This window comes from Phoca vitulina, unplaced genomic scaffold (genome assembly GCF_004348235.1).
Source record: "Phoca vitulina isolate PV1807 unplaced genomic scaffold, GSC_HSeal_1.0 scaffold32, whole genome shotgun sequence".
NCBI lineage: Eukaryota > Metazoa > Chordata > Mammalia > Carnivora > Phocidae > Phoca > Phoca vitulina.
In genome coordinates, this window is record NW_022589735.1 from 1,674,293 (window position 1) to 1,692,388 (window position 18,096).

General features: G+C 41.3%; 1 protein-coding gene across 2 annotated transcripts in view; it reads left to right on the plus strand.

The window, feature by feature from the left end:
- Positions 1-18,096, plus strand: part of SIL1 (SIL1 nucleotide exchange factor) — a 208,087-nt gene that overhangs the window by 122,902 nt on the left and 67,089 nt on the right. For both annotated transcript variants that reach the window (XM_032425063.1, XM_032425062.1), the window contains 2 exons: positions 2,422-2,521; positions 14,082-14,273. In XM_032425063.1, coding sequence (XP_032280954.1) covers positions 2,422-2,521; positions 14,082-14,273 — 292 coding nt within the window. The remainder of the gene's footprint in view (positions 1-2,421; positions 2,522-14,081; positions 14,274-18,096) is intronic.

The following is an 18,096-nucleotide window of genomic DNA, read 5'->3' on the forward strand; positions in this document are numbered from 1 at the left end:
GAGAAGCTGACTCCCCGCTAAGCATGGAGCCTGATGTGGGGTTTGATCCCAGGACCCCAAGTTCATGACCTGAGCTGAGGGCAGATGCTTAACCAACTAAGCCACCCAGGTGCCCTGCCTGACAGATATTTTAAAAGAACTAGGGAAGAATGTGGAGATAGAGAAGATTGTTCAGGATTGAACTCCGAGGCATTCAAGTATATAGGGTTCAGATAGGAGATGAGAAACCAACAAAAGAGAGGAGGGAAGAAGGGGAAGAAACAGCAGAATGTAGTAACAAGAAGCTAGGAAGGAGAGTGTTGCAACGAGGGAGGGGTGAACTGTGTAAATGCTGCAGAGCAGTTGAGGAGCATGACATGAGTGAAGAGTCCCATTGGATCTGGTCGTCCATTATTTTAGTAATTTTGATGAGAAGTTTTAGTAGGCTGTCAGAACTAAATCTGGATTAGAGCAAATGGCAGTGTTGGTAGCAGTCACGAAGATGAGAATAGTGAGTTAAGACAATGTGTTCATAAAGTTTTACCTTGAAGGAGAACAGGGAAATGGCATGATAATTAGAGACTCTGGAGTCCAGAGAGTGTTGGTATATTCAAAGGAATAATCCAACCAAAGAGAGAAATTGAAGATGCAGACAAGAGGGAGCAGTATAATTATGGGAGTTAAAGCTTTTGAAAAGGGAAGTGGGATCTGGAACATAAGTCTAATAGGAGTAGGGACACTTATCCATTTGCCATAGAAGGGAAAGCAGACAATGTATATTTGGTGCAGGTTGGTGTATAGAGGTGATGAGGGGAATAGGAATGCATTCTTGATGATAGCATCTATTTTTCTGAGTGAAGAATGAAGTGAGAATACCACCTGAAGATGATTTGATGTCTGTGTGTGCAGTCACACATGTGCGCACTTGTATGTATGTGTAATTTGGGCTGAATGGGTGATGGTGAGCGGCCTGGAAGAGTGGCACTTAAGGCGGTAAATAGAGCAATGAGACATGATGGGATTTGTTCCAACCAAGTCTTAGAGGACGGAGGGGTAATCCGTTCAAGCTGTGCCCCCAAATACTTATCTCTCTCTTAGGGATAAGGGGCAGGGCAGTGGCATCCTCATGCTACTGGCAGCGGGTGATGCTCTTCTGGAAGAGGGATCATCTTCCCTACCTCGTAGGATTGTGGTAATTAGTTGAATGAAATAATACTTTTAAAGGATTAAAACAGTGACTGACACATGGTTAAGTGTTCAATAAATGGGAGTGATTAGCTATTATTAATTAGTTTATGAGGATTGAGGTTTAGAGAAGAAAAGTGTTTTTCTCAGGGCTTGAAGGGGTCTCTGGGATGAATCAAAGACTAAATGGGCAAAGCCCTAAGAGCATGTGCCTCTCATAAGAGCTGAGGCCTGCTGGCATCTTGACTGTTTGACTGATATGCTTATCTGGCCCAGAGCAGCCCATTAGCCCCCTCCTTCCCCACCTGCATATATCTCCTGGGTTATCCTTAAACCATCCCCCTCCCAACTGCCTCCCCCCGCCCAGAGCTGGGCAGTCTTGTCAAGCACAGACCACATTCCACACTTACTTTGTCCATGTCACTCTTGGTCTTACCTCTCTGTTCACTGATCAGAAATCACCATTGGTGGCAAAACCCACTCCCCATCCCATGAATGCCTTCTCTCCAAGAAGAATGGTCATGGCTTGGATCAGCTCCAGGGGGCTTTGAGAAGACACCACTCAAGTCTTCACCAGGTTCTTGAGATGACATCCACATTGGTTACTTTCCTCCCTCTCCTCGGAGGCTGACTTTGGAAGATGGTTGGCTTTGCATCTAGTCCTGAATAACTCAAACTTATTCCTTGGTCAGAATGACACCTAGCTCCTGCATTTACTCTGTGCCCAGGAGTTGGTTTTAAAGGTGTGAATTTATCCAGCCTGTTTTTGTGAAGAAAGATTGCCTTGTGAAATCAGGCCAGGCACGTGGGGTGGGGGGGGGCTCAGGTCTCCATTGGTCCCTTTACTAGAAGAATATAAATAGGGTGCTTGTTATATCCTTTGTGCCCACTATCCTCCAGGAAGTCCTGCCTGTCACATGCTGACAGAACAGCACTGCACTGACATTCCAGACATACTTCTGCCTGTGTAGCTGGCTGAGGGCTCTCTGTCCATGGAAGGCCTCTGTCTGCCCCATGGCATTTCCTCCTCTTTCATGAAATGACCCCATCTTCAGCAGTGTATTTCCTCCTTTAGCTTCAAGGTCAGACTACCTGTTGGACTTGTGGCTGACCAAAGGCAAAGCTAGAGTGGTGCACTCTGAGTTAGAGCTGGCCTGGCTTACCTTGTTTTGGAGTGCCAGCCCCTGCGGTGGGGGGGTGTTTTTTTCTTGGGAAAGATGATGCCTCCTTCCTGACTCTCACCTTCTCTTTGGACAGGCTGGACATCAACACTAACACCTACACATCTCAGGACCTCAAGAGTGCACTGGCAAAATTCAAGGAGGGGGCAGAAGTGGAGAGTTCAAAGGAAGACAAGGTGTGTGATATTCTTTCCAGGGAGTTAGTAAGCCTACTGGACAGCCTTGAAGGGAATCACTTCTCCCTGAAGCTGTTAAAATAAACATGGGGTTATGATAATAATATTGTAAAATAATTTAAAGGGCAGTTATGCCAAATAAGTAATCCTTTATAGACAATTTAAAAATATATACCAGTGCTGGGAGCATTTCATTGTTTAGGATCCACCTTTGCGTTATATGTTTGGGGAAGATGAAGCACAAAGCATAGATAATCATACTCTTCATTATCACAGACAAGAGTGAGGTGAATAGAGATTAAAACACAGATCTCCTCACTTACACTTGGATTGGACACAAGCTTAAAGAACAGAGGAGCTGGGCTGGGAAGGAAGCCTTTATCCTTGTCCATGTCTTTTGAACATGTAGCAAATGTATTCCCTGTTCCAGGGCTCACGTTCCTTAAATGTACAGTGCAGGGGTGGAACAAGAGGATGGCTGAGGTTTCCTCCAGTTCTAAATTTGTGTACAGACTAAGGGAATGAGAAGGAGAAAGAGGCAGAATTGCAGCCCCTTGCTATGCCCCTCATGTCTGGGAGAGCTTGTGGTTACAGACTTATACCAGAAAGAAATCTTAAACTTAAGATGGAGCACGAACTCATGTGATAGAGAATTCCAACATCATTTAAAAAAAAAAAAAAATACATACATATATATATATATATATATATACATATATATATATATATATATAGTTGTTGCACGAGAGAGCGAGAGAGCGAGAGCGTGAGCACAAGCAGGGGGAGCAGCAGAGGAAGAGGGAGAAGCAGACTTTCTGCTGAGCAGAGAGCCCGATGTGGGGCTTGAGCCCCGGACCCTAGGATCATGACCTGAGCTGAAGGCAGACGATTAACAGACTGAGCCACCCAAGTTCCGCTCCCTTATCATTTTTTTACACTTCCATTTGAGTCCCATCCTTGAAAGAAGCTCCTCTGATGGCTACTTTAGAGACCTTTCTAAGTTCTCCCTTCCTCTTATCCCCCTCACAGTCCTCTTTTGCTTTGTCTCTCTGCCAGTGCCCCAGAATCCTGGCAATATCTTGGAGGGGCAGCATCAGGTTCTTGACAGCTTGTATGTTAAGTGGAAGAAGCCTTGGGTCCCTCAGATCCTTTAGAGCTAAGCGTTTCTGAGACAAATGAGCTTTTTTTTTTTTGGTGTCGGAGAGGACTTCATTAGGATGTGTTAATATGCAGACCATGTTCTCCATGTCTTTCCTCATCTTAGTGAAGTCACACCTCCCAGTATGGAGAGTGTATACGGTATGAGAAGATGACTAGCAGCATGGCAGTGGTAGCAGCAGTGGTTGTAGGAAGGTGATAGATAAAATTTCATTCTACCACAGGATAGGAGGGTGAGGAAAATCAAATCCTCTTACCTGGTGAAGCGGAGGTGAGCAGAGGAGAGAGGTGTGTGCTTAGGTGCTTAGAGCAGAGATTGATGTTCCTGTGACCAGGGATTGGGCTCATTCTCACTCATCATCCCCTCACCATGGGCTCCATGTGGGCCTGATGGGAACATAGCAGTCAGCCCCTGATCCATGTCTTCTCTGTGGGTGGAAGACCCACTTTACCCCATCTCTTCTCTTTGTTCTCTTTTAATGGTCTTCTTTCCCGTAGTAAAGTTTGTATAGAAAAGTATGAATATTAAGAAAATATTTTTTAACCTCACACCTGTCAGAAGGGCTAAAATTAACAACTCGGAAAACAAGTGTTGGTGAGGATGTGGAGAAAGGGGAACCCTCTTACACTGTTGGTGGAAATGCAAACTGGTGCAGCCATTCTGAAAAACAGTATGGAGGTTTCTCAAAAAGTTAAAAATAGAACTACCTTATGATTTAGGGATTGCACTACTAGGTATTTACCCAAAGGATACAAAAATACTGATTCAAAGGGATATATGCACCCCGATGTTTATAGCAGCATTATCAACAAAAGCCAAGTGTCCATCAGCTGATGAATGGATAAAGAAGATATGGTGTACCTACACAGTGGAACATTACTCAGCCATCAAAAGGAATGAAAGCTTGCTACTTGCAATGATGTGGCTGGAGCTAGACTGTATTATGCTAAGGCAGAGAAGGACAAATACCATATGATTTCACTCGTGTGGGATTTAAGAAACAAAACAGATAAACATATGGGAAGGGGAAAAAAAAGAAAGAAGGAAACAAACCATAGGAGACTCTTAATGATAGAGAACAAACTGAGGGTTGCTGGAGGGAGGTGGGTGGGAGATGGGCTAGATGGGTGATGCTCATCACTTGTTGTGATGAGCATTGGGTGTTGTATGTAAGTGATGTATCCCTGAATTCTGCTCTTGAAACCAATATTGCACTGTGTGTTAACTAACTAGAATTTAAATAAAAATTTGAAAAAATAAAAAAACCCCAAAACTAAGATTAAAATAAAAAAAATAAAATATTTTTTAAATGTAAAAGCAAGAGATTAAGTTTTCGGTTGATTTTTTTTGCAATTAAAAAGAATCCTTTCCCATTGCAAGAGGAGATCCCAGTATCAGTACCCAAATGCAGGATCCTTATTCAAGCTGGTATAAGTCAACTGCTGTTTGCAAGATAAGGCTGACACACTCCTTACTTCTTTGGAGTGTAGGTTGTTGGCTTCTTCACTGAGGTGCTAGAGCCTGGGGTTTTTCTCCTGCTTTCATTTGGAGCCTGTTGGGATTGACTCAGCTCATCGTCAGTGCCCTTGGGACTGGCAAATAAATTGACTTGAAGTAGGTTGGGGAGTTTCTGACATGTCTCAAGCTCTTGGCTGCAGATGGCATTATGCTTTTTGTTTATCAGTCTTTAAACTCAAGTTGTGTGGTGGCTTGCAAGAACAGGATGGTGCTTTTGCTATTTATAAAAGCAATACTGTCAAATATTGTGCCGTATCCTATCATTTGAGTGAATGTTTTTCTGACTTGATTTTTTAGGGGGAAGGGCACCAATTCTATTGTATATGTTTGTACCTTAGATTTAAATGAATCAGTCCTTCCCAGAACCCCTTACCTTGTGGAAAAACTCCCATCTAGCCAGACAGATTTGGACTGTTGAATCTGATCCCTTTATACCTCTATTACCATACAAATGGCTTGATGCCCTATTTTATTATGTCAGCTGTTGTTCACCTGTATCCTATAAATTGTTCCATTTAAAAACATGACCTTCTTAAACTTTTGATGCTGGACAAGATAAAGTAGACTCATTTCTTAATATTACTCCTGCTAAGGACAACTAAAAACCTTGGACATAATACTAAAAGCAAATATAAGAAGACTCTAAAAGGTGGGAAGAAGAAAGGAGACTGACTAGTGACCTTGGAACTTGAAGAATAACATGATAGTGAGTTCCTTGGACATTCTTTTTGCCCTTTGTATATCCCAGAGTGGGCATTCGAGAGGCCCACATCCAGGAAATGCCAACAGGTACAGATAGAAAAAAGCCCTAAAAAAGACCTATTCTTTCTAGAGAAATTGCTAGGAAAAGGGCAGCCTAATAGAACTAAACCCTTTTTGACAATATCTGTCCTACTTTAGCCAAAGACGATGGAAATCTCCCACTCCACCCTTAGTGCCAGTGGAAATTGAAGGGAAACTTGGATTTCCACCTCCCACTTTGTGGTAGCAGGCTGCACTCTTATTCCTCCACCAGAGTGGTGTCAGCAGAGGCCGAGTGGGTAGACCGAACTTCTACCCCCTATCTCTGGCAATGATATGATGTGATGCAGTATTCTGCTACCTTGACCAAGGTGGCATCAGTGAGCCTTGAACAGAGAGCTGGAATTTCTACCCTCTGCCCAATGGTAGGATACTATTCTCTGTTTCCCCTGCTGGTGTGGTACCAGCAGACACCAAGTGTGGAGCCTGGTTTTCCACCCTCTACATTGGGGGTAGCAAGCTGCTTCTCCTTTTGGGGTGGTGTCAGTAGAGGCCAAGAAGGATATTTGAATGTCTTCTTCTGCCTGACACTACCAAGGTGGTTTTTCATTTGGAGCAGAGGTGATGCCATTGTGTGTGTTGGTCGGGGTGGGGGGAATGGGTGGTGGTGAATGGAGAATCTGTAGTCTGACCTTCTACTTGGTGGCACTGAGATAGCGTGAGGCATCATTTTGCTCCCCACTCTGGGACATTGTCAGTGAGGGTAAGTGAGGAGCCTGAACTTCCACCCTCACACCAGCATCAGTGAAGCAGTGTTTCAGTTCCCCCAGCAGGGTGATAAAGAGGCCAAGGAAGGACTTCTTGTCCCAATGTAGAGTGTCCAGTGGTGGCAGGTGATGTTCTTCCTCCTCCTAACTAGAGAGTGGTGGTAGGATTTTGGAGAGAAGGGAGCTGGAGAAAAGGATTTCACAAATGAAATTTTGGGCATATTCTCTGGTGACCCACATGAGAAACTGACCAGAATTAACACAGCAAAAGATTTGATAACTGAAACGCAGTGTGGAATACTGCCCGGTGTCTAGATGAGCCTTTGGCAGGATATAAAGAAAACAGACCAAAATAACACTGCATAGGGTCTGGAAACTAAATTATCTTAGAGTCACAGCCACACAAGAAGGACAGAACCAGTGTATTAAACGTAAACATTTTAACTGCTTACTGAAAAGGAAGATTCAGTAAGAGAAATCTTAAAACTAATATCCAAAATGTCCAGAATACAAAAAATACCAAACCTTGAACTAATAGATAATAGATGCCAACAGTGAGATGACACAGAAGTTTGAATTACCTAAAAAGGATTTTAAAGCAGTTATAAAAATCATTCAACAAATGATTATGAACACTCTTGAAACAAATGACAACCTCAGCAAAGAAGTAGATGACAGAAGAAAGAACCAAATGGAATTTTTAGAACTGAAAAAAAATACAACTCAGAATGTTTAAAAATCACTGAATATCAGGGCTCAGTAGCAGAATAGGAAAGAGAGAGAAGAACCCAGTAAACTTGAAGACAGAGAGAAATGACTAAAAATAGGGAAAAAATGAACAGAGACTTAGGGACCTGTGTGATTATAAGAAAGGATTTAACATTTCTGTCATTGGAGTCTTAGGAAAGGAGAGAGTCCTGAAAAATAATGAAAAAATAAACTAAGAAATAAAGGTGGAAAAATCCCCAAATATGATGAAGGGCATAAATGAATAGATTCATGAAACTGAATTTTCAGTAGGATAAACTCAGAGAAATCAACACCATGATGCTTCACAGCTACAGAAAAAATGTTGAAAACAGTTAGAAAAAACATACTACCTTAGGGTACAATGATTGTGCATTTTTCATTTGAAACTACCAAGACCAGAGTATGTATCACAATATTTTTCAAGTGCTGAATAAACTGTCCACTCAGAATTCTTTTTTTTTTTTTTTTTTTTTTTTTTTTTTAAAGATTTTATTTATTTATTTGAGAGAGAGAGAATGAGAGACAGAGAGCACATGAGAGGGGGGAGGGTCAGAGGGAGAAGCAAACTCCCTGCCGAGCAGGGAGCCCGATGCGGGACTCGATCCCGGGACTCCAGGATCATGACCTGAGCCGAAGGCAGTCGCTTAACCAACTGAGCCACCCAGGCGCCCCAATGTCCACTCAGAATTCTATAGCCAATGAAAATATCCTTCATTAGCAAAAGAGAAATCAAGACATTCTTACACAAAATTGAAAACATTTGTCACTAGCAGATGTACCTAGAAGAATGACTAAAGAATATTCTCCAAATAAAAATGAAGTAACAGTAGAACGACACTTGGAACCATCAGGAATAAGAAAAGAACAATGAAATGAATGAAAATAAGGGGAAAAAGAATAGACTATCATTCTCTTACATTTGAAAAATAATGTTTAATAGTTAAAACAAAAATTATGACCTCTTCTGTAGCTCCATATACATTCAATATGAGTTTCACCATCAGAGTTACCACTGTTACTTTCTTTGCTGCACTTTGGTCTTCCTTGGCCACTTCTTTTCTTTTGATTACCCATTTTTATGATATGTTACTTGGGCTTGTCATTGGAAGATGAGGAAGTCCTACAACTACACACTTGACATCTGTGTGTGAACTGAGAAACGAATTTTTAGTGACCTGTCAGACAGACCTAGAAAGAAGTGGTATGATCACCCACTCATCATCATGAGCATTTATGTTATATGTAGTGAGTTGTGGACTAAAGAGCCAGCAACAAAGTTTGTACTTCATGCGATTACTGTTAAATGAAATTTGTGGTAACTGAAATTTGAGTAGTGTTGGGAGAATGGTGTTATTGAAACTATAGTATTTGAACTTGGTGCATGTAAGATCTGTGCAAAGCAAAGACTGTATCTGATTAAAGACTTGTATCTAGAATATAAAGAACTCTGAAAGCTCAACAGTAAAAAGTGACAACATATTTAGAGAGTGGGGAAAGGAAGTGAACAAACAGATAATTCACCGAAGATGATTTGTGGATGGCAAATAACCACCCAAAAAGATGTTTAATGTCTTTAGCCTTTGGAGAAATGCAAATTAAATCCACAATGAACTATCACCATACATCTATTAAAATACCTAAAACAAAAGTGGTGATAATACTAAATACTAGTGAGGATGTGGAGAAACTGAGTGTTTCATACATTGCTGGTGAGTATGTAAAATGGTACAGTCACCATGGAAAATAGGCAGTTTCTTATAAAACCAAACACGTTTGTCATATGACCCAGCAGTTGTACTTTGTGGCTATTTATTGCCAGAGAAATGAGAACCTGAATTTATATAAAAACCCTTATACAAATATTTATGTTCATAATAGTCAACACCTGGAAACAACTCAAATGTTCAACAGGTGAATGGTTAAGCAAACTGTACATCTGTATAATGCAGTACTACTCAGCATTAAAAATAAATGAACCATTGATGCATGTGGTAACTTGGATAGATCTCAAGTGCATTATGTTCATATAAAAATACTATCTCAAAAGATTACAGACCTTGTTATTCCATCTTTATAACATTATCTAAATGCCAGAATTAAGGAAATGGAGAACAAAGTAGTGATTGCCAGGACACAGGGATGGGTGGGAGGGTGAGGTGCGCTGTAAAGGGATCGCACAGTGGAGTTTGGTGGTGGTGGAATAGTTCAGTAGCCTGATTGTTCTGATAGATACATGAATATATATATTGGATAAAATTGTATAGAATAATATACACACATATATGTGCAAATGTGTACATGTAAAAGCTGATAAAATCTGAGTAAGGCTTATAGTCTAGTTAACAGTATTATACCTTTGTCATTTTCTTGGTTTTGTTAGTGTACTGTTAACGTAAGATGTTGCCATTGGGGGAAGCTGAACCAAGGGTACATGGTACTCTGTGTATTATTTTTGTAACTTTCTGTGAGTTTATAATTATTGCAAAATAAAAAGTTTTTGTTTTTGTTTTTTCTTAAAATAGGCCCTCTTCCTGAGGGCCAGGTACACATCATTTTCGTGAGGTGGAGGTGACTTATTTCTTATCCTGCTCACTTGCCTGACATCCCACAGCTCTAGGCAGTGACTCAGCTTCCCCAGACCTCTTTGCCCTGCCTTTGGTGGCCATCCAGAGTCCTTTAGCTGGGTGTAGGGAGAGCATTTCACTGTTGTTTTAGCCTGAAGAAGCAGGAAATGACATCCCATAGGTAGCATTGCTCTGCTAGGGGCTTGGTCTTTTTTAAGAGAGGCTGATTCATTTCTTTGGTTGGTGTTTCTATGGAGTACTTGTAACTGGGGAGAAAATCCATAGGTAATAGATGAGCAATTTGGAGCTGACAGCTGCTCATCATTCTGCTTTTTATAAATATTCCTGCCTTTTAATTTTTCTTGGAAGATAGAGACACAAACCACTGTGACCTTTTGGACTCTATTTATAAGCACTGTCCTCTAAAATTGGGAAGAAAATGGGAGTGTCACATGTATAAAATATCTAATTGAAGTCTTTTATTCACCTCCAACATAACTTCATTTTTTAAATTTTTGTATGTGTGTGGGGTAGGGAAGGATTGAGAGAAAATTGAGATTTGAGTTTGGTGCATACAGTAATTTAGCCACTTCAAACAGTTGAACAAATTGTACACCTGTAGTTAGTTTGACAGTAATGAGAGTGATTTAATTTTCATCAGCAAATTGCTCCCACTCTGATAGCTCTTTACCCACAGTTTCCTACATCTGGGTTTCCCTAAAATGTTGCTGGATTGGGCAGGGCACAGCAAAGATAGTAAATGATTGTAGAAGATACAGAACCAAGGTGTGGATTATTCCACCTTAGACCTCAGCCTTTTCAACTGAGTTTAGGGATTGAAGGTGAGCTTGCATTGCTTCCCCTGACCTCAGTGATGGCAGCAAGAAGACTTTCCATTCTTCTTGAACATTAGAAGTCAGATTGTGATAAGTGAACCTGGAAAATCTTGAGTGTGTTTTTGGGGCAGAGGTCTATATAGATAGATTCTGAGGGCTCTCTTCTGTGGGCATCTTAGAAGGTGCAGGTATGCTTTGAAGACGGTGTGGGTTTGGTTCTAGACCACTGCAATAAATCAAGTCAGATTAATTTTTTGGTTTCCCAGTGCATGTAAGAGTTATGTTTACTCTGTACTGCAGTCTACTAAATGTGCAGTAGCATTATGTCTAAAAAACAATATACATACCTTAATTCAAAAAGTACTTTATTGCTAAAAAATGCTAACCACCTCGAGCTTTTAGTGAATTGTAATCCTTTTGCTTATGGAGGGTCTTGTCTCAAAGCTGATGGCTGCTTGACTGATGAGGGTGGTGGTTGCTGAACATTAGGATGGCTGTGGCGATTTCTTAAAATAAGAAAGCAGTGAAGTTTGCCACATTGAACAATTTCATGAACAGTTTCTCTGCAGCATGTGATGCTGTTTGATAACATTATACCACAATAGAACTTCTCTCAAAATGGGAGTCAAATGTATCATATGACCTCACTGATATGAGGAATTCTTAATCTCAGGAAACAAACTGAGGGTTGCTGGAGTGGGGGGTGGGGTGGGAGGGATGGGGTGACTGGGTGATGGACACTGGGGAGGGTATGTGCTCTAGTAAGCGCTGTGAATTGTGCAAGACTGTTGAATCTCAGATCTGTACCTCTGAAACAAATAATGCAATATATGTTAAGAAAGAAAAAAAAAAGAAGAATGTAGCAGGAGGGGAAGAATGAAGGGGGGGAAATCGGAGGGGTAGACGAACCATGAGAGACGATGGACTCTGAAAAACAAACTGAGGGTTCTAGAGGGGAGGGAGGTGGGAGGATGGGTTAGCATGGTGATGGGTATTGAGGAGGGCACGTTCTGCATGGAGCACTGGGTGTTATGCACAAACAATGAATCATGGAACACTATATCTAAAACTAATGATGTAATGTATAGGGATTAACATAACAATAAAAAAATTAAAGTAAAAAAAAATGGGAGTCAATTCTCTCAAACCCTTTGACTGCTTTATCAACTGAGTTTATGTAGTACTCTAAATCCTTTGTTGTCATTTCAACAGTCTTCACAGCATGTTCACCAGGAGTAGATTCCATTTCAGGAAACTACTTTCTTTGCTCATCCATAAGAAGCAACTTTTCATTCATTAAAGTTTTATCATGTTGCAACAGTTCAGTCACATCCTCAGGCTCCACTTCTAATTCTCTTGATATTTCTACCACATCTGCACTTATTTCTCCCACTGAAAACTTGAACTCGTCACAGTCATCCATGAGTGTTAGAATCGACTTCTTCCAAACTCCTGTTCATGTTGATAGTTTGACTTCTTCCCATTATGTTCTTAATGGGATCTAGAATGGGAATACTTTCCAACAGGTTTTCAGTTTACTTTGCCCAAATCCATTAAAGGAATCACTATCTGTGGCAACTGTAGCCTTACCAAATGTATTTTCTTATTATTATAATTAAGACTTGGAAGTCAACATGACTTCTTAATCCATGGGCTGCAGAATAGATATGTTAGCAAGCATGAAAACAACATTAATCTTGTTGTACATCTCTCAGAGCTCTTGGGTGACCAGGTGCATTGTCCATAAGCAGTAATACTTTGAAAGGAATTTTTTCTTTCTGACGGTAGTTCTCAATGTTTGTCTTAACATATTCAGTAAACCATGTTGTAAATAGACATGTTGTCATCCAGGCTTTTTTGTTCCATTTATAGAGGACAGGCCAAGTAGATTTAGCTTAATTCTTATGGGCCCTAGGATTTTTGGAGTAGCAAATAAACAATGGTTTCAACCTAAAGTCAGCAGCTGCATTAGCCCCTAACAAGGAAATCAGCCTGTGCTTTGAAGCCAGGCATTGACTTCTCCTCCTCTAGCTATGGAAGTCCTAGATGGCATCTTCTTCCAATAGAGGGGTATTTTGTCTACATTGAAAACCTGTTGCTGAGTCTAGCCACTTTCATGAATTAGCTAGATCTTCCAGATAACTTGCTGCAGCTTCTATATAAGCACTTGCTGCTTCACCTGGCACTTTTATGTTACGGAGATGGCTTGTTTTCTTAAACCTCATGAACCAACCTCTGCTAGCTTCAGACTTTTCTTCTGCAGGTTCCTTCTCTTTCAGCTTTCACAGAATTAAAGAGATTTTAGGACCTTGCTCTGGATTAGGCTTTTTGGTTTAAGGAAATGCTGTGGCTGGTTTGACCTTCTATCCAGACCACTAAAACTTTCTCCATATCAGCAATACAACTGTGTTGCTTTCTTACAATTTGTGTGTTCACTGGAATAGCACTTTCACTTTCCGTCAGGAACTCTTTGCATTCACAACTTGGCTAACTGTTTGGCACAAGAGGCCTGTCTTTTGGTTATCTCAGCTTTTGACATGCCATCCTCACTAAGCCTAGTCATTTCTAGCTTTTGATTTAAAATGAGACATGAGACTCTTCCTTTCATTTGAATACTTAAGAGGCCATTGTAGGGTTATTAATTGGCCTAATTTCAAAATCATTGTCTCAGGAAACAGGCAGGCCCAAGAAGAAGGAGAGAGATGGGGGAATTGCCTATCAGCGGAGCAGTCAGAATACACAAAACATTTATCAGTTAAGTTCACTGTCTTATATGGGTGTGGCTTGTGGCACACCAAAACAACTACAATAGTAATATCAAATACCACTGATCATAGATCACCAGGACAAATATAATAATGAAAAAGTTCAAAATATTGCAAGAATTACCGAAATGTGACACAGAGACACAGAGTGAGCAAATGCTGTTGGAAAAATGATGCTGATAGAGTAGCTAAATGCTGGTTGCCACAAACCTCCAATTTGTAAAAAAAAAAAAAAAAAAAAAGAAGAAGAAGAAGAAGTAACAGCTCTAAGTTTGACAAAGTGAAGTGCAATAAATTGAGGTATTCTTGTAGGAGGATTTTTTGATAGTACAGATGAAAGAAGGTTTTGAATCCTGGAGCAGTAATTCCTTGAGAATGGGCATCCATGATAGGCGACAACTGTCTTGGAGAGATGTCTCCAATTGATCTAATTATCTTTTTGCTTCAATTACCTTCTTAGGCAAGGCAGGCCAAGGTTAAACGACTCTTTCGCCCCATCGAGGAACTAAAGAAGGAGTTTGAGGAGCTGAATGTTGTCATTGAGACTGACATGCAGATCATGGTACGGCTGATCAACAAGTTCAACAGTTCCAGCTCCAGCCTAGAAGAGAAGATTGCTGCACTCTTTGATCTCGAATATTATGTCCATCAGGTATCGTATTTCTTTGTCCATAAATCTGACTTTTAAGTAACATTTTCAACAGCAAACCTTCCTGCCCTAAATCCTGAGAAAACAGCATCAGCATCTTTGCTCCTCTCTCAGGGCGTCTAGTATTTTTAACCTAGGCCAATAGCTATTGTAGTAAGATACATTCTAGAAGAAAGGGCCAATCTCTTTTTCATTTGCAGTGTTACGTCCGTTATTTTTCAACACCTATTATACAGCAGGGGCAAAACAGCCATGGTCTCTGTTTTATGTAGCTTATAGTCTGGAAGCAGGAACAATTAAATCATGAACAATGAACAATAAAATGAGATAATTTAAACTTAAGATTGTGATAAGGGCTCCAGAGAGTAGTGTGGGAGTATATAACGGGGGAACTTAGCCTAGTCAGGGGTGTTGGGGAAGGCTTTTGTAGATAAAGTTTTATTGCGACACAGCCGCATCTGTTTCTTTATGTATTGTTCTATTGTTTGGGGCTGTTTTTATGCTACAGTGAGGGGTTGAAGAGTTGTGACAGAAACCCTATGGCTCACAAAGCCAAAATCATTACCATCAGGCCCTTTGGAAAAAGTTTGCCAACCCTTGAATCAGAGTTCCACAGGCAGAGGAAACAGCATGTGCAAAGATTTTGAGGTTGAGAAGAGCTTGGAGAGATTAAGGGCCTGGGAAATACTGGATAGGGTAGCATAGATAAAGTGGAAAGGTTAGAGATTCAGAGAGGTGGAATTGGGAATATCATGCTCTATGATTTTATCCTTGATTTTAAGAACCATTGGAGAGTTTGCAGCAGGGAAAGGACGGATCACACTTGTGCTGTAATTATAATAGTTAATATTTATTGAGCATTGTCATAGACAAGGCACTCAAGTGCTTTATACATACCAATTCATTGAATTCCACAGCTGCCTTATGGGCCCTGTTACTAGTTCCATTTTATCACTGAGGCAAATAAGACACAGGTCAGACCTGATATTGCCCAAGGTCACCCACTTAGTGAGTGGTAGAGCTGGGATTTGCAACAAGGTCTGTCTGACCCTAAACTGTGCTCTTAACCTTTTGGTCATTCTGTCTCCTCTAGGATACTGGAATCGTTTGAATGAAGCTCAAAAAGACATAGGTAGATCTAAGGAGAAGGAGCAAGAGAAGTCGTTTATTTATTCAATAAATTTATTGCATGCCTGTTAAGTCCCAAGAGCTATTTCAGGCACTTAAAATACATCTGTGAACAAAATTGGAGCTTAGCTTCTAGCGGAGGCAGATAGATAATAAATATAACTAATAAGTAAATTATGGACGGTGTGTTTTAAGTTGATAAATACTGTGGGCAAATAAAAAGTAGTTCATGGTAAGGATTGGCAATATTGGAAAGGAGCATCTCAGGAGAAACAACAAGTACTAAAGCCCTAAGGTGGGAGCATGTCTAGTGTGTTTGTGGGATCAGAACAAGTCAGTGTGTGGTTGGAGCTAAAAGAAGAGAGAGGGACGTAGGTGAAGCTTAGACAGATAATGGGGGGAAGATCATAGACCGCCTTGTCGAGCATGGAAAAGAATATGAAACTGGATGTTATTAAAGGCTGTTGAGCAGAAGAACAACATGCTCTGACTTATTTTTAAAGGATCCCTCCACCTGCTTTGTTGAGAATTAGAATGGAGGCAGGGGGTGTGGGTAGAAGCACGGAAACCAGATAGGAGGCTATTGCCGTAATTCAGACTAGGGACGATGGTGGCCCAGGAAGACTGTGTAATCATAATCAAAAGCTTGTTTGAGATCCTCATCAAGACACAGATCTTCAACATCCTCCCACACATGACTGCGTCCTTGTTCTCTATAAACTAGGCTAAAAGACATTCTTTCTTTCTTTCTGATTTTGTCAGCCTTTGTGGTGAGAGAGGATGAGTGTATACTGTATCTGCAGGAATTATGATGCGGCCTCTTCATCTTCTTTCTTTGCTCATAACTCTTTCTCAGGACTCAAATAGCAGGTCTATGATCCTCTTAGAGAGAAAGTGGGCCTGAGTTCTCTTTCCTCTTTCCTGTGTTTCTCTCCAGGGTGAAAAACAAGAATTCCAACAGCTTTTCCGTTACAGATATTTAAAGGATTAAGGATCTTAGAGGTTATTGGCCAACTTAGTCCTGCTCTGATCTTGGCAGCTTTTATTTTTTCTCATTTAACATACTTGGGTGGATCTTTAGGTATCAGGTCTCTACAGACTCTTCCTTTAGTTGAGCATAAAAGGCCAAAATAACTGGAGAGCTGATCATACCTAGAGGGGAGTGAGTACACAGGAGGCTAGCAGGGCCCTGACAAAATTGTTTTTTTCCATGCAAGTCAGCCGGTTATCTGGCGGTGTTGTCTCTAGGGTGACGTCCTATTCTGCTTTCATGAGTTACTGGGTGGGGTAAACACTTTCTTTGACATCACTTAACTCAGTCTCAGGTCAGACCAAGAACCGGTTCCCTCGTGAGGCCAAACTTGCTCTCTTCGGCAGAAGAGTCATAAATGTTCTGAGTCATTGGCCTTTGGATTGGAAGTACAAGGTCCTTGCTTTGGGCTGGTATGTCAGGCTATCATGCAACAGGTTGAGTTGTGATTTCGTGGGGGAATTAAAGAAGACACAGCTTAACCTTTAATTCTAGTTGTGATGGGGAATTCAGGTAATTTAGTGCTAGCATTGTGGAAGATAGGACTTCTGTTGCCAGGAACTTCACCAGTCCACTGCTGTTCTCGACTCACTGAATAGAAGCTTTGAGGAGCCATGGGGTTCAAAGACCCAAACTAAATCTGACCAAGGATTCCTCACAGCCATATTGGAATTCATATATTTCTATATTTTTATAAAGATTAATTTTTTTTTAAAGATTTTATTTATTTATTGGACAGAGAGAGACACAGCGAGAGAGGGAACACAGCAGGGGGAGTGGGAGAGGGAGAAGCAGGCTTCCCGCGGAGCAGGGAGCCCGATGCGGGGCTCAATCCCAGGACCCTGGGATCATGACCTGAGCCGAAGGCAGACGCTTAGCGACTGAGCCACCCAGGCGCCCTAAAGATTAATTTTTTTAGAGGGCGCCTGGGTGGCTCAGTTGGTTAAGCGACTGCCTTCGGCTCAGGTCATGATCCTGGAGTCCCGGGATCGAGTCCCACATCGGGCTCCCAGCTCAGCGGCGAGCCTGCTTCTCCCTCTGACCTTCTCCCCTCTCATGCTGTTTCTCTCTCGCTCGCTCTCTAATACATAAATAAATAAAATCTTTAAAAAAAAAAAAAAAAAAGATTAATTTTTTTAGAGAGAGCATGCACGTGCACGTGGGAGGGGTGAGGGGCAGAGGGAGAGAGCATCTCAAGCGGACTCCTCACTGAGCACGGAGCCTGATGTGGGGCTCGCTCCCACAACCCTGAGATCATGACCTGAGCCGATATCAAAAGTCAGACGCTTAATTGACAGAGCCATCCAGGCGCCCCAGCCGTATTGGAATTATTAAACAGGATCTATGAAAAGCAAAACCTTGTGTTTGGAAAACGGTTGTGAATTACTTATGAGGTGTAGCTTCTGTCTGCCCCATGTACCCTAGGGCAGTGTGTTTGCCTTTCTTCAAATGTCTCCTCAATTATTTAATATAGTGTCTCCCTTTGTCTATGTCCTGTTCTCTGATTGTCTGGCCAGAGCTCTGGTTCTCTCTTTTCCTCTGGAGTGTTAGCACAGTTCCTACTGTCCTTCCCCATGTGCTCCCTCCCTCTGCCTTGAGTTTCTGTCTACCTGTCTCACCCCGTCCTGAAGGCAGCCTGGGGAAAGCTGTGGCCCCAGACCTAGATGT